Source organism: Galeopterus variegatus, unplaced genomic scaffold, assembly GCF_000696425.1.
Source record: "Galeopterus variegatus unplaced genomic scaffold, G_variegatus-3.0.2 Scaffold684, whole genome shotgun sequence".
NCBI lineage: Eukaryota > Metazoa > Chordata > Mammalia > Dermoptera > Cynocephalidae > Galeopterus > Galeopterus variegatus.
The window spans coordinates 409,432-437,286 of NW_007726795.1; the positions used below are offsets into that span (position 1 = coordinate 409,432).

The following is a 27,855-nucleotide window of genomic DNA, read 5'->3' on the forward strand; positions in this document are numbered from 1 at the left end:
TTGGAAGCAGAAGTCAAAGATCTAAGTAGCACAGGTTCCTGCCTGTGTGGAGGGAGGGAAAGGAGACCGCTACTTGGGCACAAAATCCAATCACAACCAGCTGTCTGTGCTTACCCATACTTTATCATCCAGGAACGACAGGCAGAAGAATTTTCTAACCGTCCCCTACTCTCCCAACCTCCTTCTGCTCCCCACTACAGGCAGGGCTCTGTTCCTAACTGCGCTGTGCATGCAGCTGCAGCTCCCCAGGTAGAATGAAAGGGACAAAGCACTGGCTGCCCTGAAGTCAGCAGAAAAAAAGGAGCCTAGAGGCCAGAGGTAGTCTTAATTACTACTGATGCACAACTCTTCAGATGAGGAAGAACAGCTGATTGTTAAAATGCCTGATTGCTTTGCTCTTTTTTAGCATGGGAGATCTTAGGGCAAAATCATTAAGGAAATTTTTTTTAGTTCTTGGGCATCATGGTGAGGCTCCTTGCCAAGGGCTAGAGTCAAAAAGAAATCTGTAGTTTTCACTTGCCAAAGGTCAGCTTCCCAGCAGCACCTCAAACCACTTCTCCCATGCAAGAGGGAAAAGGGATAAAGAGGAAATAAACCACAGGGCAAAGAATGAGAATGTGTTAGCAAACGCTACCATGCAGATCACTCAACTTTATTCACTTTATTTATATATTTAACAATCTAAAGTATTTACTTCTTGTTTTGACAAAAAATGAAAAATATAGGAGCACTGACTTGACTCCTCTTTAAGAGAAAAGGATTATATGTACAGCTACGGAGAGTTACGGTTCCTCCTTTACATACAAAGAAAAATCTTAATAAAAAAGTGCTTCACTGATCAAAAAAGGGCTAAGAGCTGCAAGCATTTATTCACACTGTACATCAGACCCAAGAAACCCGTATCAGAACCTCTTGGCACCTGTCACTAGGAACTGAACAATCTTCAAATAGACCAACTTTTCCCTACCTGCACGACCAGACCACACGGTGTGTGGAAAAGAACTACACCCTGTTTCACTAAACGCAAATTCTGAGCAACCTGCTGCCGCTGAACGAGACGCGCTCAGATGCTCTGGGCTTTGCCTGGACAGCACCAGAGAAGGCTTCTGGGCCACGCCTTAACCACACTCAGGCACACACAGGAGCCACCTTCCTGAGACACAACTTGCCCTTGGCCAGGGAACCACTTCCAATGGGGAAGGGGAGCACAGGGCAGGATCAGAACTTAAGGGGGTCCCTGACCTCACCCCCACGCCTCACCATGATCCACCCTGTCACCAGTTAGCAGCTTTCAGCAGAGCCAAGCAGGACCCTTCCCGAAGGAGGGCAGGCACAAAACATGGATGCCAAGATTACAAAACACGAACCTAAACTCCTCTCCACCCTTACCCACACCTACCATCACCACAGATATTCTTGATTTAAGGCTCTTTTTGGACCACAAAGTTCACTGAGGGAAGGTGCCCCAAATCTCCTCTAGGCCATGTCACTCCTCTAAGGAACCCTGCAGTCACCAAGTGGCCCTTCACTGCTGGCCAGCAGCCAGACATGAGCCCAGTCAGCCAGGAGCAGGGCAGGGGGACTTGTTGGGCCCTTCCTGCTGCCCCAAGAAGGGAAGGAGGAGAAAGGCTGATTGTACCCCTTAAGGGTGAGATCCATGATTTGTTTGGTTTGGGAATAGGGAATTTTTGGAACCCTGAGTCTGGATTTCCCTGTGCTGGCCAAGGCAGAGAGACTGTTGGGGAGACCAGGCCCTAGAAAGGGCTCCCAGGTATGCCTGGGCTCAGGGCAGGCTTTGGCATTGGCCACAGCAGCAAGACACTGTCTTTTGGCTGGTGTGCACTCTTATGCCTGAGGGTGGGAAGCACTACACAGCCTGGCCCAGGGAGGCAGCCCCCTTAAAGTGAAGGGAGACTTAGACAATCTGGGTCAAGTTAAAAACAGAATCCCAAGGGGAACAACATGCTGGCCACCCACTCCCAGCCCCTCTCACCTGCCTCAAAGGAGCATATGCCTTCCTTCCTGGGGGGGTTCCATTTACTGTGTACCTCTCCCTCCAAATGCCAATCCCATTTATCTGTCTGTGAGGTGGGACTGACTCAGCTCTTCTCAGGAAGGAGCAGTGCTTTTGGGGAAGATGCTTCCAGCCTCCCCAACAGCAAAGATTTCCCAACCAGCTCTGACGTGGTGGCATGAGGAATAGTCACAAGTGTTAGCACTGGCTTTCTTCCCTGCTCACTGTCTCAGGCCTCCACTCCTGGCTCTGACCAACCTCCTCCCACCTGGAAGAACCAAGACATCCCTCAGCGTCACCTGACAGCAGGCAGCTTGGCAGTTACAAGGGGGCTGGCAACCTCTGGTCTTCCATCAAAAAAAAAAAATTTTTTTTAAGACAACCAGAGGACTTTGTTCTTTTTTGAAGGCAGAGGGAGGATTGGGGATGGGGGGTGAGGAGAATCAATCTACAATCCAGTGGTACATCCCAAACTTCTGTCACTCTGTATAGGTGGTTTCATGACCCCATTCCAAAGTGCAGGGCCTCTCGGTCTGCCCAAGCTTTGTGAACCTGTCAGAAGAACAGCAGCTTGGCCTCTGCCCACCCCAGGTCACTGGGCTTCAGTTTGAAGTGGCAGCAATGGGCTTATCCAGTTCAAGGTCAATGCTGGAGCTTGTGGGATGTAGACTGCTATAGCAAGACTTGCACACTCGACTGGGTTCAAAGAGCTGCTGGCTGGGAACTGGAACCTTCTGGTTACAACAACTGGAGCAGAATACGTTCCCACAATTCCTTGAGATGAGAAAAAGAGACAAAACAGTATTAATTTTGGCTAGTAGGTATGCGGTAGGGAAACCAACTTCAGAAGACAGAACTCTGCTGTGTGTAATGTGGATGTACTGGGGATTCCTCTAATATCAAATACTTTCATTTCCCTAGCCCAAGAACAAGCTGAGAAGGGAGGGCATCCCTGCCTTGCAAAGTCACATACCACTTTCACTTTGGGGCAAGGCTACTTGGCTGCCTCACCACTATGGCTCCAGGTTACCATGTATAAGATGCTACTCAAGAGAGATCTGTGAGAACAAACGGGCCCAGGGCAGAAGCAACTGCTAGCTCAATGGGTAATCATGACCCAGGAAAACAGGCCACACCCACCTGGGCAGTGGTCTCTGTATAGCTTGTGATCACTGAGAGCCCAGAGTCAAATGGAGCTGCCTTTGGGCCTCTCAGCTGAGAGAAACAACTACTTAGCCCAGCTGGAGTAAGGGGCCTTGCCCAAGGGCCACTTCCCCAGAGGCTTAGAGGTAGCAACATGCAAGGTAGACAGCTGCCACCTAGGACTGCTCTGCTGGCAGCATGCAAAGCCAGGAGACAAGCAGCCTGGGACGCATGCTGAAGGAGTAAAGGAGAAGAGGTGGAAGGACAAGAACACAGGTGAACATACATGCACACTCACACCCTTATTAGATAGGTGTCAGTCAATTATGGCTCACTCCCCTGCCCCATGCATCTCCAGGGAAAATCAGAGCACTACCCAAAGCCTAATACACCCAGGCCCCAGGCCTCCTTCTCCTCCTCCACTGAAAGCCCAGATTTGATGCATCTATGCAAGAACAGGAAGCTCCAAGGAGCCTGACACAGCCCACCAATGACTAGGGGAAGGCAGCTAAAGGGAAACCCTCCTCTTAGCCAGCATCACTCACTAACTTTTCATTTACACTCCTCAGAATGCAAACCCACTGCTGGATGAAGGATCACTTAAGCACAGGAGGAAAGAATACTGAAGACCACTGGGGATAAAAGAATAGCACAAAAGGAAAAGATGGGACACAGGGCAATGAAAGGACAGAGAACTAAAACAAACACATAGAATTCCATCTTCTAGAAGGTATTAAGTACTTCATAACTTTGTTTCTAAAAAGCATGAATCAGCAAGAACCTGTGGTTACATACAAAAGCTTCTGATCGTCTACATTTATTTAACATATCTGCTGGGAGTTCAGCTCAAAAGCTTGACATGAATTTTATCAGTTAAGCTTTCTGACTGACTTCTTTCAGGGGACTGTGAAAGACTCTAAGTGGAGTCTTCCCTTAAAGTCTTCCATGCTAAAACAAATCTCTGGAAAGATCACCTCTGTTCATCCTGGTCTCCTTAAAAAATAAGGGAGGGAGGGCAGTGATGCTGTATGACTTGGAAGTTACTAGCATCATTCTGGCATCTCCATGAATGACTCAAAAGAAATAGCTCCCCCATGAGGCCAGCCCCTGCTGAAGCACTGATTCTTGTCACAAGCAAGATGGCCCAGTTGACCTGTGTGGTTAGAAAGGGAGCACATGGCTGCAGCCTGACTTGTCCTCCGTGGTTTCCTCAGTTAGCAGCTTTGGATCACCCCAAGCCCACCTGCCTGCCTGTGCTCCCCAGCCCCAGGCTTCACCCCTATGAGTGCAGAGAGGGGGGAATGACAGCATTAGTGTGGAGAAGTTATTGTAGATGTGCAGACATCACAGACAGGTTGTTGCAAATGCTCACCACGTTTGATCAACACGGTCAATGTCCCTGCAAGGAGGGGAGAAAGAGCTCAGAGAGAAGCCAACCAAAGAGATTTGGGTTTGGGGTGCAGGGTGGGGAGATACATGGTCCTAGAAGCATCATGACTAGACAAAGAGGTTGTTCCATTTTCAATCCAGGTTCACTTGTGTGAGTGAGCCATGGCACAACTCAGATGAACTTCCTATCCCAAGAAGACTGAACATCCACCAGACAGTCACCACCCCAGCTGGGGCAAAGCATCCCTAGTAACTCCTACTCCAACCTAGAAGTAGAAAGAAGTCTGAAGCCTTAAGAATATGACTTCTTGGAATAGGAAATATCAATCCAATCCTTCCACTTATTTAAAACTGAGTGCTTTAAGTCATGCCCTCCTTTCTCTGAAGTACTCTTTGGGAATGTGAGAAACCATTATTAGTATGAAGGAAAAGCCAAGAAGTCATTTCAGCTGTCCCTACTACTCCCCCTGGCTAGAGCTGCCCACCAAAGGCACAAGAGAAAATGAGTTTGGGGTGAGGAAACAGGGAAGGAGTAGGAAAATGAAGTTCCCTGCTCATAGCAAGAAAACTTTTTTTGTTCACAGCCATGTTGAATGGGAAGAAATTTAATACTGGGAATAAGAAATGATAGTTTGAGTGGTGGCTGTTGCTCCATCAATCTGGGAAACAAAACAAAAAAGGCTATCATTTGCACATTTCAAAATTTAATAATGATCACCAAATTGGAACAAAGATACCAAATGCAGTTCTGCAAACACCAATTTCAGAAGCACAGATGATGAGACCCCTGGGTCTGCCTCAGACAGAATACTGCCACAGCCAGATGTCCACAGCTCTCTACTCTGCAGGCTCTATGGGCCAAACCTCTGCCTCCACACGTCAGCCCACCCTACCACACCCCCCAGGGCACCTGCAGTGGTGCTTCCTGCTGGCGAGCCAGAAGGCACTGTCGCACGCGTAGCAGTGGGCAGCCAGGTGGTCAGGGAGCCAACGGGTCATCTGCAAAACAGATGGGGCCAGGTTAGTGACAGGAGATGGGCCACCTAGCTGGAGTCAGCAGAGCCACGCTGGGGGCAGCAAGAGTCACAAGGACCACATCGGCTCTGGTGGCACCAGCCCAGCAGGTCTGATGTCAACAGTACAAGAAAGGCATCGAAATTGTTCCCCTGGAGGGAACTCCAATCTCGCCTGAGATAAAGTGGCAGGCAGCAGCACCCTGGGTCGCTGTATGAGCTGGCAAGGCTCCAGTTCACAGAGGCAATGAAGAGAGAGGGCCAGATCGTTGAGTCTCCCTGCCTCAGAAATTCTAGGCTTGAAGTAGGTTCACAGGAGCTGAGATGCCAGAGGCTCAAGGCTAACTGTGCTTTGAGGTTCTTCCTTGGCCAGAGACATGGGGTAAGGATGGGGGTGGAGAAGAACTGCAAAACAGTTCCATGGATGGCACTCAGAGCAGGGGCTGAGCCTGTACCTCCGTGTCCTGTTTATCCACCTGCTCCCAGCTGGCTTCAGAGAAAATCTCTGTGCTGCAGCGAGACAAACAGTTCTGATCCAGATTGCTTTCCGAGTCAGGGATTGAAGTCTGTTGGCAAACAAACACAGCTGAACAGAATGAACCTGGTCTCCTCCCAAAAGAAGAAAGGGCTTGGTAAAGAAAGGAGCACTAGGGGACTATGGGTGGGTCTGGGTGTTAGGACTGCCTTATCTGCAGATGCACCAGCCATCAAGAATGAGGTTAACAGGAGCAGAGATGGGGCTAGGCTCAGCTGGAAGAGGGATCCACATGTTGCATGCAGTAACTGGAATGCAAAGATGGACCCTGGAGTTCCAGGAAGTGAGTGGGAGAGAAGTAACCAGGATGGAGTGGGAACTCAGAGTGTCAGCTGCTCCAGTGGGCCTATCAATCCAACCTTGCCACTTAGTTAAAACTGAGTCCTCTGGGTATGCCCTCCTTTCTCTGAACTCTTTGTGAACATGAGAAACCATCATTACCATGAAAGAAAGCCAAGAAGTCATTCTGAATTGAAAGTCATTGGATGTGCCCGCCTTTAATGTACGCTGACCACTTCAGAGCCTGGCTCACACTTATACTTGAACGTGCTGAGTCAGACCAGCCCAGAGAAAAGCATGTCTGAGAACCCCTACTCTGGTACCCCACTTTCTGGCCACCAAGCCCTATCAGTGCTAACTCCTCAACAATGCTGGCAACCAATCCCTTCTCTCCATTTCTACTGCTGGCACCTGCCATAGGGTGGGTACAAATATTTGTTTAAAAAGAACAAAACCTTCACAGCTACAGCCCATGTCTGGGAGGACTAATAATAGTTTATTAGCTAGTAAGGGAGGACAGGAATACTTGGCATTGCCCTACAAATGTCATTCCACCCAGGTGTTCAAGTCCTTCTGAAAACACATGCTCCTCTCCTGAAGAAATGTGATCAACTGTGTAGAGTACGCTAACTCTTTTCTTTTCTCTAACTGCCTAAACAGGACGTCTATGGAAAGTAAGCAAAACAGAAAAGAAGAGAGGAAGACTGCCATTTTTGTGGCTGAAGCTGATCTCTCAATAGAGCTACTCTGGACCTTTCCAATCCTTTTAGAAATCTGTACCAATCACCTTGCACTGGGGCACAAAGGGTGCCTCAGTATGCCCTGTCTCCTCGGGCAGCTACAAAGGAGCCACTCACCACTTCATCCCCAAAGTCCCCATTGAAGCGTAGGGAGCTGGTCAGGTACTGGCTCTCCAAGCGACTCTTCAGCTCCTGGACTTGTTTCTTCAAGGTCTCCACTTCCTGCTGGTGGCCTGACTCAATCTGTCGCAGGCGCTGTTGGATCGTGTCCGTGTACACAGGCATGCCATCATCGTCCAGGTGGCTGCGGGAAGGCTGGTCCGGGCTGCTGGTTGTGGATGGCCTCCCTGAGTGGCTGTGCAGCCACTTGTGGTGCACGTTTCTCGAGTGTAAGTGGGCAGAGCTACAGCTTGTAGCAGACAACTGGCGGCTCAGTGAGTCCGTGCTCCTACCAGCCTCCCCATTGGCGCAATGCCCATTGGGTGTGGGGTACTTCTGGAGGATGCTAAGCCCTGGGGGCTGCTCTGACACCTTGTTTTCAGTCTCTGGGGCACCATTGCACACAAGCCCCTCTTTACATTCAGCTAAAGGCAAGGCACAGGGGGAATGTGCCAGGCTGAGAGTGCTGTCAGGGGAAGTCCTGTGCACCACAGACTCTACTTGGGGCCTCTCAACCAGGCTCCTCTCCAAAGGCCTGAGCTCCATGGCTTGGGGAAGCATGTCCTTGCCACTGAACCTGCCACTGTTTACCAGGCAAGGTCTATGATGGACTTGAAGCCCACTTTCCGACTTCACCTTGTCTTCCATTAACACGTCCATGGAACTGTCCACGTTTGGTCCTCTGGTCTCAAATGGGACTTGGGAAGGTAGCAGAGAGCTTGACTGTGAGGTACCATAACCAACTTTCGCATCTACTGGGATTGGGAGAACTGCTTCCTCCCTATCCTCTGTGATCTCTCCTATCTGATGCTGCTCCACAGAGACCTCCTGGGAATCTTCTCCCCTGGGGGCAGCCTGGAGAGAACTGAGAACACTATACCCAGCCTGCTGTTCAGGAATTCCCTGTGAGAACAGAGACAGGCTGGTGCCTGGATGGCTCCTCAGAGCAGCATCTTCCAGCTCTGGTTCATGGTAAAGTACAATGGCTGAGCCCTCAGGCATCCTCCTCCTGCTCTCCTTTTCTGAGAGCACCTCCTCTTTGACCTCTAGCATCTCAATGCCCGCCCTGTGGGCAGGCTCCTCTACCCCACTCTCCTCTTTGGTGGCCTCTTGCAAAATGTTCTCCATCTGCCCCTCAGCCACTCCAGCTGCAACAGACAACTCGGCACCCGCCAGCACTTTGGTGGGCTTCCCCGGGCTGTCAGCAGCAAGAGGCTCCTCTCCAGGGCCAGCAAGGCTACTCAGTTCTAGCGAGCGCCGGTGCTCCTGCCACTTCTCATTCAGGCTGGGGTCGCTGCTGCGCCTGCTGGCCAGAGGAACTGTGTTGTCACAAGTTGTGGTCAGATTGTCAAATGATCTAGTCTTTGGTAGCCTGAAAGAAAGGAGTTTGGGGTAAATGAGAATTTGTGCGGTTATTCAGAGGGACGTATGAGACAACAGATTTGACAAGCAGTTGTTTCATAATTGGGTCCATCAGAGCTACTTGAGGAGCTGTGGCATCTCTGAAGTGAGGCCCAGACTGCTGAAGCAGCAAATCTCTCATATGAGAGATGAACCAAATTCTAGTCTGCCGATTTCCTCTCACACCACCCCCATCCCATGCCCCATACATATAAATAAGCTAACAGCAAATGCTATTTTAAAAAGATGTTCTTCATGATGCTGCTGTATTTCTCAGCTGGTAACAAAGCAGCATTGCTGATTTTTTTATATTACAATATTTTGAATTAATTTATTATAGATCAGTCTGAATTTAATAAAGCTAATTCACAAGTGGCAAAGCCAAATTTTCTACCATCTGACAACATCTACCTTTCAAGACTCAGAAGACAAATCATGGCAGGGAGGCAGGAGCATGGAGCAGGGGTGAAACACAAACCAGGAGTCACAAAGAACCCAGAGGATTTGCTCCATCACAGGAACTGTACAGCACATGCAGCAGAACGATGGAGCAACAGGGCCCAACTCACTTCTGGAAACAAGGCTCTTACCAGCCTCATAGCCCAGAAATCCTTATACCTTCCCAGAGAAAACTTCAGAGATCTAAAAAAGATGTTGTGAAGCTAGAAGACATCAGGATCTCAGACCATCCCTGGGCACGTCCCAACACAGGAATACACCCACACAAGACTTGAGGCCTGTGGCATCACCCCTGGGCTTACCGGCTCATTGGGGGATCATCAGGGCTGGTGCCCGGCACTGGGTATGGAGCACAGCTGTCATCCACAGGAGTAGATGGGGACGGGCAAGGCAGGTACACTGCACTCCATAACATCAGGTTACGCACATGGCACACAGGGTACAGCACCTGTGGAGAGGGGTTAGGACAAAGGTTTAAACTTGTCCCAATAGTATTTTAGAAATGTCTAGAAATGAAAATCAAGAACAAGCATCCAGCTGGAACTCGCAACAGGGCTGGCATGAGCTCCACAGGGAGGCAGCACCAGTGGATGCAGGTCTGCCTCCTAAGAGGACTAATTCAGGACTAGAGATTTTGTTTGGCAGTATTTTTCACCTGAAAGCCTCATGTGGACATGAAAATCTGAAGGACTTTTTAAAGACCCATTTTTTCATTACTTATTTATCAGGTCACCTTTACTGAATGATCGACCTTCATCAGCTTGATTTGGTGCTTTTACCGCATTAGAATGTGAGTCATTCTGTTAGATGGTCTGTTTCCCCGGTACAAAAAGCTTGGCTTCAGCAGACACTGGCAACCCTGTTTCACAGTATGGTTGCCAGGAGGCATCCAGTGCAGGCCACCAATCCCAGAGAAGCTGGCATGAGCGCCAGGGAGAGTTCTCTTTTCTTTTATAGGATCATTTACATTAATCATGAGAAAAGGAGGGATTTTCTTCCTGTGTTATTTCCCCAGCAGGAACAGTGAAGGAGAGAGAGAAACAGTTTAAGTCCTTTCTCTGACTACTTAAATGCAATGAGAAGCATATTAATGGTCCAGCAAAGCACTATAACCTCTGACCAGCCTCCTTTTAACTTCTTTAAGCTTTAAGATGCATTCTGACAAAGGGAACATTACCATGTACTGACACATAGATGTATACACCTCCTTTTCTCTGCTTAACAGTATTCCTTTGGGGAACAAAGTCTTAATGGGCCTGCCAGCTCTCCATGTGAGCAGAGAAGCACACAGACATACATGCCAACATCAGATAGGTTTCTGATCTCTGAGACAAAAGCTGTAGTGGACATCATCACACAATGACATGGGGAGGGTCTTGGGGACCTGGTGGAACTCCTTCTGAGCTATTAGTGGCACCCAGGAAACAACTTAAGTGTCTCTTCCACTCATTAGATAAAACATGGTAGGAATAAGTTAAGCTCTGGAGGAGGTGCCAGAAAAGATTCATGTCTAGGGTGGCAGAGTAGAGACATGTATTAAACCAAACCACACTAAGCAAAGAGTGATCAGAGTATCATCAGGAAGCAGGCCTTCATAAGGATAGAATGGTAGGGGAAAATTGGAACCAATCCATCCAGACAGCAGAGATGAATTCACAAAAACAGTCACTGCTCAAAAAGGCTCCCATATGTCTCCCACCCCCAAATTCCTTCTGATCACAGAGGAAAGGCTGATGGATACATACGGCTTCTGACTGAGAGGAATACAGTAGGTTTTTGAAAGCCCTGTTGCCTGCCCGAAGAAGCGACCACACAGAACATGTCCGCTCTTGAGTATGCTTTTCCCCTCTCTCCTTGGCGTTGTTGCACAGGAATGTTCCAAAGAGGCAGGAATAGGTATGCTGCACCAGTTTCACCTATGGGAGTCCAATGGGGCAAAATCAAGCAAGAGGGTATGCACTCTCTGGGAGAAGGTCAGCCCAGCTAAGCCACCCTACCCTGACATCTCTGAGGGCACTTCAGCTCACTCTGGCAGGATGGGGGGGGAGGCCACGCAATAGCTTCTTCTTCACCCCACCAAATCCAGGGCCGACCCCAACCACCATCTCTCCTGAGTCAAAGACAGACTGTCAGCATCCCATTCTCTTAGCTTCCCTGGCAAACAGTCTCTGAGATTCTGAGTTAGCCACCCTCATGAGTGACAGAGTGTATAAACTGGGTACAGAAGCAGGTCAGTGTACAGCTCAAGTCTGAGAGCACACCTGTAAAACTACTTGTTATTTTAACAAATCTCCATTCAGCATCTTGCATGCCCCAGACATGACTATGGGTAATGGCTATGCAGCAATAATCAGCCAGCTCTCCTGCCCTTATGGAGCGTTCTCTACTGTGGGGGAGTGGTGACCAGTACTATGAAGAACAAAGCAGGGTGAGAGGGTCAGGACAGATGCAGGACAATGTGGGAAGGCCTCATGGGCTGACACCTGATGGAAGTGAGAAAGCAGACATGTGGATATCTGGGGCGGGAGATGCTCCAGGCAGAGGCAAATGCAAGCACAATGACCATAAGGTAAGCACATACTTGAGGAACAGCAAGGAGGCCAGTGTGACTAACAGAGAGTAGTAGGAAATGAGCCTAGAGAGGTAAACTCCAGGAGGGCTTTGGCTTTTACTTTTTGTGAAACGTAAAGTCACTGGAGGTTTTTGCAGAGGAATGATATGGTTTGTCTTATGTTTTAGAAGGATCCCTCTGTGCTGGGTTGACTCTCTTGAACTGGGGCAAGAGATGATGGTCCAGTGTGACACCAGTAGAAGTGGCAATAAGTAATCGGGTTTTTGATATATTTTGAAAGCAGAACTGCAGAATCTAAACAGACTAAAAAAAAGAAGAGATTCGAGGACAACATAAGGTTTTTGTCCTAAATGAATGGAAAGATGGGAGTCGCCACATGGTGAGATGAAAGACTTCTGGAAGATCCAGTTTTAGTGTGGGAGATGTAGAAATCAAGAATTGTTTTGAACATACTAAGTTTGAAATACCACTGAGGTATCCAAGTGGAGATACTGAGTAGTCAGAATTGGATATATGAGTCCAGAGTTAAGTGGAGAGGTCTGAGCTAAAGGTATATAAATGTGGGACTCATCAGCATACAGATGGTGATTAAAGCCATAAGACTGGATGAGATCCTTAAAGAGGGAGTGTAGATGGAGAAGCAGCCTGGAGGCTTAGCCCAGGGGCATTCCAACATTTGGAAATGGGGCCATCAGGAGGAATCAGCAAAGGAGACAGAAAGAACCAGCAGGTGAGTGAGGTAAGAGGAAGACTACGAGCAAGTAAGAACTATAAGTCAACTGAAGAAAGCCTTTCAAGAAAGGATTGGTTAAGCTGTGCCGAACAGTAATGATGGATCAGAGGTGAAGACTGAGAACTGATGACTGGATTTGCAATATGAAGGTCACTGGTCACCTTAATAAGAGCAGCTTTGGTAAAGTGGTAGGGTGAATGTCTGATTGGAGTGGGTTTAAGAGAGAATGGGAAGAGAGGAATTTGAAATAGCAAGTGTAGAAGACTTGAGGAGCTCTGCTGTAAAGTGGAAAAGAGAAATGGGATGATAGCTAGAGAGGAATGCAGGACCAAGGAAGCGTTTTCATAAAATGGCAGACACTGCACCATGGCTGATGGCCATGTTCTGGTAGAGAGGGAACATGCTGATGCAGAAGGCAGAGAGGACAAATGCTGGAGCCAGTGACCTCAGCAGATGAGAGGAGATGGGAGCTGGTGTGGTAGTGGACAGAGGGGCTGGAAGAGGGCAAGAACAGCACATCCTCCATCAAAGAAGAGGGGGCAAAGAGCATGGGAAATATGTAGGGGTTTGGTGGATGAACTGGAGGGAACATGGGACATTCTGAGTGCTTCTATTTCTAACTGTTATCTAGGGTTTCATCCCTTTTAAAGCTAAGTGTGAAATAACTCAAAGACTGTATGCACACCTAGTACACCTGGATTCACAGAGTAAACAAATGCCTGTTTACTATTGTTTTTAAATAAGAATGAGAGAAAACAATCACCCCTCTGTTAAATTCTAAAAAGGCTGAAGTTTCATGTCAAAATTGGCCCACAAATGTTTGCATTGACAACCCCCTGAATTTAAAAGTTTCCCAAAATGAAGAACCACAAGCCCAAACTCACAAGGAATGCTTCATTGAACTCAAAAGAGCAAGGAAATTGCCTCTGAAGCTGATGAACGCAGTCAAGCCACTGCAGAAACACTGGGCAACGCTCGTTCAGATCATCCGAGTTCTCCCCATGACCACACCGGTCAGCAAATTTATGGCCAAAATCCAGCCACTCCATTTCCACAAGGACCTGGAAACCCTGCAGGGAAGTACCCAGAAGAGACCATTTGTGCTGGACTATACAGACTGTGACAGACCTGAGCCTGGTGTCACCGACAGCAGTCCCTTTTAACAGCCTCCCAGTAAGCTGGTCTGGCCCAGCCTCACAGTTGAAGGCTCTATCCCTGATGGGACACACATGTTTACGGAAATGTCCTAATTCCCTGTACTCCATTCCATAATCTTTGAAAGGGTACTAACTATGCATTTATCTAAGCCTTTCTTGAGTCTGTTTATATTTTTAGCCTCTTTCATTCACTATATGAAAGGCATACTTTATTTCCTAAGTTTATTTTTAAATTTCTGCCTTTGGTGTTATATTTACAAAGTCATGTTTCTAAAAATCCTTCTCTAACCCAGATTTTACAAATATTCACATATGTTTTAGGGTGCTTTATGGCTTTTCTTACATTTTTAACCCAACAAGTAGTTGTTTCAGAGTAGGGCTTCTTCTCCACAGAACACTCTGTGGTAATAGCTAGACCCATTATCATAATAAGCATGCCAAGATCCCTTTACAGAAGCACCATCTTCCTGGAGTGGCCGTAACTTTTCCAGCATAATAGGCTGCAAAGGAAAACATGTCTGTATTCTTGATATCTTATTACTCACAGTCTGCCGCATTTTAAGGGGTACAAGAACTGTGGTAGGCATCACCACAATCTGGCTCAAGGTAAAGGAGCAATGATTAAACACTAAAAAATTCCACTTTCTTTAGACTTAATTACCACCCCTGAAACTAATTATAAAATCCTCAGAGAGGTTTCCGCCACTTATCCTGAAGGAGCAGCTCCTACTTTTTGGATGCACTCACCTCTATGGTTCGGTAATAAGGGTCCAGTAAGAGCTTAGCCAACGCCACAATCTGGGGGGTGCGGTCCCAGCCGTCTGAACAGTGCACTAGCACTGGGCGCTGATCACGATCCACAGCATGTACTACCAGAAGTGCCGATTTCAGAAGCACAGACAGGTGATGGAGCCATTTTGTGCTTTCAAGAGCTGAGAGCCAACTATAAAAACAGGAGGGGATAAGGAGATGCTGATTTGTATGATTTACTGCATCGTGCCCCAGCCTATCAAATTAAAAAGCAATTTCCAAAGATACTTTTCTCCAGATATAACACTGCCAAAACAAACAGAAAATCTGTGTGTTTATACAGCATGTCCAAGGATGAGACTGAAGCCCTACTATGCAAAAGAGAGCCTTAGAAATAGTGACTGTAATTAACAGGGCCACCTTTTATTCCAAAATCTTTATGGATAATTCCCCGGAGAAAATATTTCAATTTTTTCAGTCCATGGTAGGTATACTCATTATAAGTGGCTTTCTGAATCTTCTCCTGAAGGAAATGCAGCCACTTCTGAGATGTAGAACAGAAGTTATTTATATTTAATGATCAGCAACTCTGCTCAACACATTCTCAAAAAGTAAACTCATAAATACAATTATGTCTATAATAAGATGTAAGCTGGATGCCATGTGCAAGAATGACACAGACAACATCACCTATTACCCACACTCTTAACACCTACCACTGTTCAAGTCTTAAATGTTTACTGACTAAAACTAGATGGGCCCAATAGGATGATTTAGACTTATGCAAATTAGTACATCAATGGCCATGGAGTATTGCCGGGTTTAACACAGACTAGATTCAGCGAGGATCTAGAATCTTTTTTTAATAGACCTTCAGGAGTATCAGATAGCAAGAACTACCACTTGGGAGTAATCATAAGCTGATCACATCTGTTTTTAATTGGGCTGACATTTTGTTTCTTGTGCTCCATCCCCCCCTCCGCAATCCCCAAAAAGAGTTCTGATTTTTCTCAAAAATGATCAAGTTCGTACCTAAGACCACAAGTCCAGCCCTTCAAACACTGAGTCAGAAAAAGGAATACTCATCAGGGGACACTAAGAAAGCACTGCCAAGACTAGGCTATAAAGGCCTACTAAACCTTGAGAAATGAATATGAATTTTTGGAATAGTCTGAGGGAGTCTTTCCATGCAAACAGACAACAGAATATAGTGCATAAACACTGGTTTCATATGAATTAGTTTGGTCTACCAACCAGACCATGACTCCTCAGGGAGCTGACACTTTGTCTCAATCACAGCTGTCCCCCAGCACAGTGCCTAGCATACAGTAAGGAGTCCTACTGTCTAAAGAACTGTAAATCTGTCTTGGGTAAAAATCCAATCTCAAGACTTTCAGGGGCCGGCCCGGTGGCGCACTGCTACAGTGCGCCGCTTGGAAGCGCGACGGCGCTCCCGCAGCCGAGGGTTCGGATCCCACATACAGACCGGTTCCCGCTCACCTGAGCGAGGTGTGGGTGCAACACCGAGGGTTGCGATCCCGTTGCCGGTCCCGGTCCAGTATGGGCGCGACACTGAGGGTTGCGATCCGTTGCCGGACACGAAAAAAGACAAAAAAGACTGGTGCGGGCGCGACACCGAGGGTTGCGATCCGTTGCCGGACACGAAAAAAGACAAAAAAGACTGGTGCGGGCGCGACACCGAGGGTTGCGATCCGTTGCCGGACACGAAAAAAGACAAAAAAGACTGGTGCGGGCGCGACACCGAGGGTTGCGATCCGTTGCCGGACACGAAAAAAGACAAAAAAGACTGGTGCGGGCGCGACACCGAGGGTTGCGATCCGTTGCCGGACACGAAAAAAGACAAAAAAAAAAAAAAAAAGACTTTCTACCTCCTAGTAGATAGCTAAAAAAGATTTTTTCCTAATAGATCAATTGTGTATTCTGCTCATTCCCCACATAGTCTTGAAAGAAACTACAAGTTAAAGCTTAGGGGAGAAATAGTAAATTATCTCTTGGCCCCTGAAGAAGGGATAGCAAATGAGAGAACCAATGTAAGGTTCTCTTGAACCTGACTGAACGATTATTAAATACCAGTTGGTGTTGTCCCTGACTAAGAGAAGCTACACTCCAAAATGTGCCAGCCAAAGAGGTGCTGATAGATTCCACACTTCCTTGTCCTATTCTCAGACTGAAATAGAAGCATACCATCCCCTAGCTCTCCACAGCCCCAAACAAATGTCAGGGGCTTACTTATACTGTCTTATCACTGCCATAGCTCCTTTTTAGCCACAAGGGAGTCTTCAATACTGCATTACGATTTATTTGCTGAATACAGACATTACCTTCTTCAACAAAATCACCCAAACATTCATCTAGACAGGTGAGGGCTAATTACATCCTTTTGACTGAGTTTCAAAAATAGCTTTTTAAGGGCCGGCCCGGTGGCGCACTGGATAGTGCACCGCTTGGGAAGCGCGGCGGCGCTCCCACCCGAGGGTTCGGATCCCACATACAGACCGGTTCCCGCTCACTGGCTGAGCGAGGCACGGGGGCAACGCCGAGGGTTGCGATCCGTTGCCGGTCCCTGGCCCGGTACAGGGGCAACACTGAGGGTTGCGATCCATTGCCGGACACGGAAAAAGACAAAAAACAAAAGAGAAAGTGACTTAACATTTTTCTGCCTCCGTTTCCTAGCTTTTTAAGAAAGAATTTTAATATATGGAAGGTATTAGAGATCATGTAGTACTTATTCCTTTCCTTTAATTTTATAGACAGGAAAACTCAGACCCACACAGAATTAAGCCACCTAGCCAAGGTCACACAGTCAGTTCATGGCAGATCTCCTGAGTCCTCAGCCAGGCTCCTTCTACACTCCACCTCAGGGAGAGAGTGATGCTAGCAGGATCCTGGAACTATCTGGCAGAAGCAAATGGCTAATCCCCAAAAGAAAGCAGCAAGCTTGTTTCTTCTTTCTTTGGTCAGGTTTTCCCCAAAGGATACTACTTCACCCCCTGGGCTGATTGCAACTGTGATGAATTTAATCATTTGCTACCAGGAGTCATAAGTGGATCAGGCAGCATCTGATTTAATAAATTAAAGAATGCAGCAAAACTTGATGTGATCCTGAGATCTACTGAGTGCCCAAGAAAACAACTATGAGCTCCAGCACAAACACCAGAAAAAAGAAAATTGTCTTCTCTGGCATCATCTCTGGCTTCCTGAAACAGCAAAATAGGGGCTTTTAAATATTTATCTGTCCATATTTGTTTTACAGAGCATTCTCCTAAATTATCTTGTATTCAAATAGTACCCTTGGAGGGGGTATTATTTCACCTTCTTCCCTGCGAATGCCAGCCATTCATTTTTAATAAGCAATAAAAATCATGATAATGTTCTTAATAAGAGAGAGTAGTTAAGAAATCAAATGCAGATATAAAAGGAACTGACCTGATGACAAGTTTAACCGTTTAGAACAGGATGAATAAATTATGACTCTTCATGGTAAAACACCCCAGTTTGTAGCAGACAAGTGCCACTATAGGACATCAGAAACCAAAGAATTAAATTGCTTTGGGCCAAAAACAATGTGGAAGAGAAAAGAGAGACGCCAGGAAACACAAGAAGGTGATGCTTCTGTTTTGAAAGCTGAGATTTTTTCCTGTGCTGCACATTTTAAAACTTTTCAAATGGCTGGATTTTTCTTCCAGCTCCTCCTCTGTACTGCCATGCTCCTGACCCAGGAAGGAGAATGAACACCCACAAGCGACTGAAAGTATAGCTGAAGTTTACCAAGAAAATGAAGGAAAGATACCTCCAAAACTCATTTTTTTAAAAAAGAGCAATGCAAAATGGAAGCCAAGGCCAAGGTCTTACTTTCCCGGGTCTGGCATCTGTGTGCACAGCAACCGCAGAGACTGAAAACTCCTCCGAATAGAATGAATGTTTGCCATCCCCATGAATACAACTTCACAGTTCGGGTAATACTCTGGAGAGAACAACAATAAAAAGAACACAAATATGTTGAATTTAAAGGCCACATGACCAAATTTAAAAGCAGCAAGCTAGCTATAAAACAAACTCACTGCAGCTGCTGACTAATGAAACTGCAATGTTTTGATGCTGAAACTACTAGACCAGCGCTTTACTATAAGAGGAAAAACGGTGCTTGAATTTTAGCTGTCTTTGCGAAAAGGGTAAAAAAAAAAGGTTAGATTTGTAAAGAAGATACTAAAAAGAAAAAACTTGGCAGAACAATGCCCTCATGCATTCAAATTTCACCTTGGTACACCTGCTTTCAATTTCCAGCTCGGATCACATCTGAATAAGGAAATGGTGCCTCTGCCTACTTCATCGGCACATAACTTGCATTGAGGTGGTCTCTCCTTGGGGAAAGCCAGCATTCTAATGGTAGGGGAATTACATGTCAGGACAGAGGAAACTTGCTACAGTTCTGTATTTACTGTTTCAATTTCCACCCCAAGTTTTCTAAGTAGAAGCCCTGTGAGGAGTCTGCTAGGCCAGTGATGAGCATACCCACTGTCAAAGGCAAAAATCTTTCAGAAGGCTGAGAAATTGAACCACTAATGCAGCAGCTTCCAGAAATGAACAAGCCTTACTATGGAGATGTGCTTTCCTTATCACCTAAAGGTTGGCACAGGGCTGGGGCCGGCCCGGTGGCGCACTGCTACAGTGCGCCGCTTGGGAGTGTGGCGGCGCTCCCGCCGAGGGTTCGGATCCCACGTACAGACCGGCCGCTCACTGGCTGAGCGAGGTGCGGGCGCAACACCAAGGGTTGCAATCCCGTTGCCGGTCCCGGCCCAGTACGGGCGCAACACTGAGGGTTGCGATCCGTTGCCGGTCACGAAAAAAGACAAAAAGGGAAAAAAAAAAAAAAGGTTGGCACAGGGGAGGAAGATTATTTGGCTTCACTGCACCTCCTCCATTTCTCCTCAGGAAAGAACACACAGTGTTGAAAATCTAAAGAGATGCTCTGGCTCTCTCCAGACAGTTTGGAGAATATGGCTTGCCACTCACTCAAATTGAGAGCTAAGTCTCAGCTGGGCATGGGCTGGACTCACAAGAACAGAGTATTGCAGAACAAAGCACATACACCTCACCTGGGCATTCACAGCCTCCTCCCTTGGCTCGGTTTGCCACAGCTGCTGCATAGGAACGTGCATCCAAGATCAAAAGCTTCTGTGGTTGGATGGCTAAACTCTCTGCTCCTGAAGCATTTGACAGAGAAGAATCTAGGGACATGGGGGAGGGGGGAAAGGGATTAAATAAACCTATCTCTCCCAACTGCACAAATTAGAACTGCAGGCATGTATTAACAGTATTTAAAAAGCTCAATTAAATGAAACCTCCTAACCAGAACCCTTGCTACACAGGACTTCTCCTTCCAGTTTATTTTCTATTTTGCCTTCTTATAAAAGTTGATGAAAATTTATTTTCCAAAACCAACTCCCAAAACACATATGGGGATCCACACAGCCCAATCTCCTACACCACACTTCTACATCTGTAGTCCTTTCATGAAGACTGGTATTTCCCCCTATGGTCTGGAGACACTGCAAATCCCCTATCACGTATACACTGCATTCCTTTCATGATGGCAAGAAAGACAACAAGACTAGAGTCTCTTAAACCACATTTGAAATAAAGGGTCTTCTGGTTCTCTACCAAGACCCATGACTACCCAAACAATCCCATCAAGTGAAGCTTGACTCTCTCTTCTAAAAACTAACTCTATGTCTTCTACGGAAAAGGCCATTTCAAGAAAAGGGTCTCAGATCTATACAAATTGCTGCTGTGGGTGCAGGGAGCACCTTACCAAACTCCACATCAGAAAGGTCTCCTCCATTGGGAAAGTCTCGAGAACTGTTTCTAGTTGACAGCTTGCTGCCACTGGATCGGGAGTCGGAAGCACAAGCTTTGGCTACTGACTGTACCAGGTGCTCATCATCTGCATTGCGCCAGCCCCACCAGCTGACCTCCGGCTGCCCACAGCGGGCAATTACAGCTCCATTGCTCTGGTGCCTGTGCAGGGAACAAGAGACAACTGTACGATCTCAGGGAACCCTGTTCAGATGCTCTGTACTCACACAAAAAGAAAGGTAGTGGATTTTTAGTGCCTGAATGAACAGCCTGAATCTAGGTATTGGGTTAGCTTTGAGTCCCCTCAACATTAACAAGAGCAGAAATCTTATACACCAACAAGAAAAATAACAAAACCTACGTGTATCTTTCTCAATTCTCATACCATCATAGACACCTTTGTAAAGTTACCATCAAAATGATAAATGTGTACCCTTAGAAAAAATTAACACTCATAATGTAAATGTTTGAGCCTAAAAATAAAATCTACAAATACTACACTAAGTCTACTACCCAGTAACAAAGTATTAATCCCTCCTTTTTAATAATGAACCTGAATACCCTGGCATAATAGATGCTGAAATAGAAAAAAATGTGTTGCCTCACTGACTTCTAAAGGTTCACTGCAGCCCCACCTTCAGGACTGAAACACTTACCTGGATCACAGTGGATTGCTTTACAAAACCTTCTGAGATTTCATGAGTCACAAATTGCTCTTATTATAGGCAGAAAGCTCAATGAGCCAGCTATCCTGCCTCAGGCTCTTAGAAGGAAAGGAGTAGCATCTACATCAGCAAACCACACTCTGATAGACCCTTTTTCTAGAAGACACACCAGAAATCATACTCGTAAGTCTATTTTAAGATGCTATTGAGGGCCGGCCCAGTGGTGCACTGCTACAGTGCGCCGCTTGGGGGTGCGGCGGCGCTCCCGCCGAGGGTTCGGATCCCACATACAGACCGGCCGCTCACTGGCTGAGCGAGGTGCGGGCGCGACACCGAGGGTTGCGATCCCATTGCCGGTCCCGGTCCGGTATGGGCGCGACACTGAGGGTTGCGATCCGTTGCCGGTCACGAAAAAAGACAAAAAGGAAAAAAGGAAAAAAAAAAAGATGCTATTGAAACCCAAGCTTTTCCTAATTAGGCAATTTTAACAATTAAAAATTCAGAAAAATTACATTGACTGGCAATGAAAAGGAATAAAGTTCTGATACATGCTACAACAATGATGAACATTGAATATATTACACTAAGTGAAAGAAGCCAGTCACAATAGGACCCATATTGTATGATTCCATTTATATGAAGTGTCCAGAATAGGCAAACTTATAGGGACAGAAAGTACACTACTGGTTACCCAGGGCTAGGGGAGTTGGGGAGACAATGAAGAGTGACTGCTAATGAGTATGCCATTTCTTTTTGGGGTGATGAAAATGTACTAAAAGTGATTTTAAAAATGGTTGTACAACTCTGAATATACTAAAAGTCACTGAGTTGTACACTTTAAAAGAGTGAATAATAGGGCTGGCTGGCTGGTTAGCTCAGTTGGTTAGAGCACGGGATTATAACACAAATGTCAAGGGTTTAGAACACCATACTGACAACTGAAACACCCTCCCCCTCCCCCCCAAAAAAGGTGAATTATATGTGGCGTATCTCGATAAAGCTTTTTTTTTTTTTTTTTTTTTTTTGTCCTTTTTGAGACCGGCTGCACCGCGCTCAGCCAGTGAGCGCTGTGAGTGCACCGGTCATCCCTATATAGGATCCGAACCCGCAGCGGGAGCACCACTGCGCTCCCAGCGCCACACTCTCCCGAGTGCGCCACGGGCTCGGCCCGATAAAGCTTTTTTTTAAGTTATAAAAGTAATCAGTTTACTGTAAAACTAAATGATCATAATAAAAAGCTAGTAAGCAAAATACTTAAATGTCTTCAATTCCAAATCACAAAGGAAACTGTCCATGTCTTATTTTCCTTTAAAATTATTTCTAAACACATATGCATACACATAAAGACATACGTACGACACAGATGGGTTTAAATAAAATATACTGCTGAATCTGTCTTCTTTAGGGAACAGTATGAGAAAAATTTTTGTTTTAATCCTAAAGCTCACAAGCAATAAATCTGGCAATAAGCAAATTCCAATGGAACCACAGTTTGCTCACAGTTTTTAAATCCTCCCTCTCCGGAAGAGACAAAGCTGAAAGTACCTGTGTATTGCCAACATGCTCAATTGGCTGACGTGCTAAAAGGAGCCAAACTGGAAATAAAACCTCAATGATTCTTAAAATGTCTCTTAGCAAACAATAGGCACTGGGTAACACTGTGCCTATTACAGTCGTTTGGTAATGACTCCAGACCTTCACAGAAGAGGCTGGTGAGGCCTTTGCTGAGCATCCTCTTCCTCTGCAACACTTGCCAACAGTGCCCAAGAGGAACAGTAGATGGCACTCTTCAGACCCGGTCTTGGGTATTAAGGGCCACTGGCATTACAATAGCTAGGTTTCAACTGGGCTATTGCAATAAGCAGTTATGTTTTCTGCAGTTATCTAAAATGCTTTAGACTGCATTAAAGATAACTCAAACACTACAGTTAAGAATTACTAAAGATAAGCATTTCTATCATTTTAACAAACAGAATCAAGAACAGTATAAAAATTAAGATGTCCAATGGGTGAGCCTCCTACTAAAACGCTGAAAGCTTAAATTATACATAGAAACATATCACTGTTTTAACTATTCCTAAATTAGAATTAGGCAAGCTCCCCAAATAACTAGGAGTTTCTAATAATAACTGTATGCACAAAGGGGGAGCTGTGAATTGCACCACTGATGGGCACCCCTTGCACCATCTTGCTGTGTTAGAGCAATCTCTGCCTTCAGTAATAAATCCAATTAAGTGCTCTCTCATCACAGTAGGAGAAAGCTCTAATGAGACGCTGGTTCAGTGTGGTGCTGTCAAGTAGCTGCTGCTAGCAACTTCAGGAATCATTACTGCAGTCCACAGACAACTAAATTCAGTATATGTATGTCGGATTCAGAGGCATTTTGCCACCTAGGCTGGCAAGGTACAGAGTGGTAGAGTGTCTCAGACATTCTTTGACATACCCTTTGCAAAGCTCCCAAATAATACAGCAATCCAGTTTAGAGCTCAAATATAAGACACATGTTCTGAGACAGAGACCAGTTCCAGAAAGCCTGTCTGATTTTACATGGACTACACCAAGAACTTTTATTCAATAATCGTTTGAGGGCAGATTTTCTCTGAAAAATTACAAGTAAAAACTTTCATTTATTTATACTACGGGGTCCCTAGAAAGGGGAAAAAACCCTAGGGCTCATGCCTTCAAGAATAAATTTTAAAAGGAAAAAAAGGGCTTCCTATTTTTATTATAGTCTAAGACGTTTTTCTTCAACATTGTTTTTCTTCAGCACTGTTAGACTTTTCTGCCAAAAAGGGAGAATTCAGGGCTGGCCCAGTGGTGCACTGGAGAGTGCGCCGCTTGGGAGCGCGAGCGCCGCCAAGGGTTCGGATCCCATGTGGTGACCGGTTCCCGCTCACTGGCTGAGCGCGGCGCGGGCGCAACACCGAGTGTTGCGATCCCGTTGCCAGTCCCCGGTACGGGCGCGACACCGAGGGTTGCGATCCCGTACCAGTCAGTAAAAAAGACAAAAAGGAAAAAAAAAAGAATTCACCTACAGTCCTAACGCTTCTTACTTCAAAAATGAGAGTACTTTCCCCTTATGTTCAAAGTCAGCAAACCCCACAAATGCCAGGGCTGCTGATCTAACACAGCTGTTGGCCAGAGCAGCAACTGGCTGCTTTCCCCATTCCAGCTGGGCTGATCATTGATAAGACTCATAAATCCCTTCTGCTTTCACTGCTCTCTAATTCCAGTGTCATCCTTACCACTTGAGTGACAGGTAAATTTGGCGACCTACTTTTCTAGGGGTGTTTGAAAACAAAAGTGATGAAAATTGAGATTGAAAACTTAATGGGTTCCACTGGGCTGGAGCAAATAGTTTTCCAACTCTCTCTATTCAGGGTGGGCATCAGAATTTGCCTTCAGTGAACTAAATGAACAAGCTGGTTACCTCGTGGGAATTCCAAAAGGAGAGAAATCCCTTCCTACAACCTCAATATCTCAGTGGAATGCTTCATGGCAGGAGTGTCTAATTAAGCCACTGATTTTGCCCAACTCAAGGAGAATCCAAAAAGTCTTCAAACTGGGAAAATGAAATGGAGAATGTGAACATTACAAGGAGAAGACACCTGAAACAGTTCCAGAATAAGAATAAATGGTTTCTTAAAAATTTAACATAATTCTGTGAGAACTGAGATATTCACTGAATTATAAAAGTGGTGCTCATGGATACAACCTACTCCAAACGTTGCTTAGAGAAGCCCAGTGTTTATAGACCTTCATTCAGATGTCACAGCCAATTTGCAAAGTAAGAACTATCGTTTCCATTTTACTCATTAGGAACAGACTGAGGTCAGTTAGGAAACAAAGTACCATAACAAGGAGTGTCAGAAGAGACTTGAACTCAGGTCAGTGATTCCAAAAACCTGCACTCTGTCACCATGCCACCACCCCACCATTCCCTCCTGAAACTTGCATCCCTTGGCTTTCATGCAATCCTCTATACAGCCAAGCCCCAGCCTTCTTCTCCCTCTCAAAATGGAGTTCTTCTACATGTCGAAGTTTCAGCCACAAAGACAATCACAGATGATTCAACTCTATCCACCCAATTTCTCACTTTCTCGGACTCATCTCTCTCAATCCAAAAGCCTTGCTAACATCTAAAGCTAAATGCAATAATGTAACAAGGATCTTGAAAGAGCAAGTCCACTCACTTTTCTATTAAAATTTTCTTATCAGTGTCCATTGAACCACCAGCTAGCAGTGTGGATGCAGTGAATACCCATGTGTTACTGGAAGAGCAGCTTTAGCAATAAGGAAGCAGACTTGCCTGGAAAGTTCTCTGAACCCTCCCCTGCCTTCCCAGGTTAGCAGCAGCAGAGACAGCAGACCACATGCAGCAGGCAGTAGCACGAGCCCACACTGGGGCTGGCCTGGCTTACTTACCTGTAGATGACAGCTGGGATGCGCTTCCAGGACCTGAAGCTTGCTACACTTTCTAGTTCTTTGTCAGTGATCCAGGCAGGCACTATGAGCTCTTGTGGATAGCTACCACATAACCTAATAGGGTAGGTGAGAAAGGGGCGGGGGAGAAGAGAGAGGAAGGAGGGACAGTAGGTGAGCCAGCATAAGGACACTGATCACATTACTCTAGAGCCAGTTAAAGGTAATGAGGAGAATTACTGAGTTTTGGTGTCCTCAACAGAATGAGTTGCCTTAAGTGTCCACTTATGTATATATTCAAGTGATACTATCTTGGATTGATCTACTTGATGCTGCCTTTTGGGAATCCAACAATCTTAACTATCAATGAAAAACAGGGAGTTGAGAGGCAGTCTCTTTATTCTGCATTGAAACTCTCTGTTGTAACAAATATATAGGTCATTTCTAACTACACAAGTGCCCAGTCCAATTACAGAAGCAAGAGTCTTTGTTGCCTCTACCAGACCTCAGTCTTCCAGGCTTTTGTCAAAGGGAAACAATGTGAAGAGAGATGAAAGACCACAATTTCAAGTTTCTGGAGACCTCATAGGATTAGCTAACTCATTCTTTAATTTGAACCAAACCAGGCGTCCTAATTACACATAACAGGTACAGCCATGGGTATGCAGAAACAATACCGCACGCCAGCCTATTTGCATACACAATCACAGGCCCATTGAGCCAGGTTAGTAATGTGAATAAGCTATTAATCATAATTTCTATAAAACATACTTCAGAACTACACTTGGGCGGGGGGAGTTCTCTTTTCATTAGGGAAGATGCTAGCGAGGTACATGCTAGTCAAGTCCTGGTGACCTGGAAAGGAGAACTTCTGATAGATTTTTACTCTCTATGGGTAACCCAGTCTTTCTTTTCAATAGTGAAGGCAATTAGGCCTTTAATTCAAATCCTAAAACACACAAACCCCACCTCCACCTCCAACACTACTATCCTGCCCTAGCCTATTTACGCATTAAGGGAAGAGGCAGGAACAACACTGAGTTGGGGGTTTTAATCATTCTGCACTCAATAACTCCTGTTCTCAATTTCCAGAAGATTGTCAGGAATTTAAAAGCCACTGAACCAAGAGAATGCATATGACCAACAGCAGCTATGCAAACTTCCTAATAACTACCCACAAACTCATAAAAATAAGCTGGGACACAGTGATCGTGCTTAATATGCTAACCATGAGTCTTATTCCTTTTATTTTGTTTTAAACTCAAGAGTAGATTTGACTCTCATACTTCCTTTGTAATAGGAAGAACTTTTGAATGTCCTGAAGACTGATTTTGAGGTAGAACTAGTAACTCAAAGACAAGAAGTTAATTTTTAAAACCCATATTAATTAGGGATTTTTTTTTTTTCAACAAGCCTGGCTTTAATTCACAGTTTTCTGGACCCCACCCAATTTTCTGTACATTATGTTCATTGTTCTATACTTACTACACTACCCAGTAGTCAGCTCTTCAGCAAGCACTAGCTGCTCACTTGTGGATAAGCAGTTTCCAGTGTAGGAAAGATGGGTTACACTCAGCAAAGCCTATGGCAGCCTCACACTTTCCGAGGCCCCTCCTTTCTCCTTTCTCCACACTCCTTCTCTTCTTTGACTTGTCACTGAGAACAGGCAGTGGTATAACAGGTCTGTAGCTCCCAACTCTTCACAACATGCTGAGTTATTAACTCCTTGGCCAAGGCCCATGTTAAGAACTGTGTACAGTAATTAGCTGTAGCTTTTTTCAATGAAAAAGGAAACACTGATGGCTAGCTACAAATAGACCAGGAAAATGGCTATCATAATTTGAGGAAGCTCGAAGGACCACAGATTGATTAATGCTACAGGGAAACTTAAGAAGAAAAGGATATATTAATTTAAATCTCCTGGACAATTTCCTTTTGTTTTTAGAAACTGGATCACTGAAATCACAGTAGATAACTGCCCTCCCCCGCCAAAGCACTTACACACTTTAAGGAAACAGATAATGGCTAAATATTTAATAATGGTTATATTAATATTTAATGGTTAAATGATCATAACTGCAAAGTTAGTTTTAGATCAACATATTAAAGAACAGAATAATATTTAGACATATTATTTCACAGGATCTGGAGTAAAATGAAAACTAGTGTATTGTCACTGCTTATGAGATCACTGATCCTATCTCTAATGTGATGCCAAGTGGTGATGAGAACCATGGAAACTGCCTACCTACAGGTAAAAACAGTATTATCTAGACATGCATGTGCCAGGAAGAACAGAGGCCTAGAGGGGATAGAAAGAAAGGTCCAGGATTCTGCTAAGAATCACGTTCCACTCCAGGGACAGCAATGGAAACAGAAGATTCAAGAAGTACTCTGGGGCCGGCCCGGTGGCGCACTGGATAGTGCGCCGCTTGGGAAGCGCGGCGGCGCTCCCGTCCGAGGGTTCGGATCCCACATACAGACCGGCTCCCACTCACTGGCTGAGCGAGGCGTGGGAGCAACACCGAGGCTTGCGATCCCATTGCT

The 27,855-nt window shown here is 45.7% G+C and overlaps 1 protein-coding gene across 5 annotated transcripts in view; it reads right to left on the bottom strand.

Annotated features, from left to right (window-relative positions):
• Positions 1-610: 610 nt before the first annotated feature.
• The window catches only part of MTMR3 (myotubularin related protein 3), a 51,877-nt gene continuing 24,632 nt past the window's right edge, over positions 611-27,855 (bottom strand). The window contains exons 7-19 of one of the 5 annotated variants that reach the window (XM_008571368.1): positions 25,312-25,425; positions 20,178-20,383; positions 19,462-19,593; positions 18,218-18,329; positions 14,342-14,537; positions 13,322-13,507; positions 10,878-11,048; positions 9,435-9,580; positions 7,231-8,644; positions 6,015-6,125; positions 5,457-5,545; positions 4,530-4,556; positions 611-2,788 (exon numbers count right to left, since the gene is read on the bottom strand). In XM_008571368.1, the coding sequence (XP_008569590.1) occupies positions 2,617-2,788; positions 4,530-4,556; positions 5,457-5,545; positions 6,015-6,125; positions 7,231-8,644; positions 9,435-9,580; positions 10,878-11,048; positions 13,322-13,507; positions 14,342-14,537; positions 18,218-18,329; positions 19,462-19,593; positions 20,178-20,383; positions 25,312-25,425 (3,076 nt within the window). In that variant the 3' untranslated portion in view covers positions 611-2,616. The remainder of the gene's footprint in view (positions 2,789-4,529; positions 4,557-5,456; positions 5,546-6,014; positions 6,126-7,230; positions 8,645-9,434; positions 9,581-10,877; positions 11,049-13,321; positions 13,508-14,341; positions 14,538-18,217; positions 18,330-19,461; positions 19,594-20,177; positions 20,384-25,311; positions 25,426-27,855) is intronic. The other 4 variants (XM_008571370.1, XM_008571369.1, XM_008571371.1 and 1 more) reach the window with 4 other exon arrangements.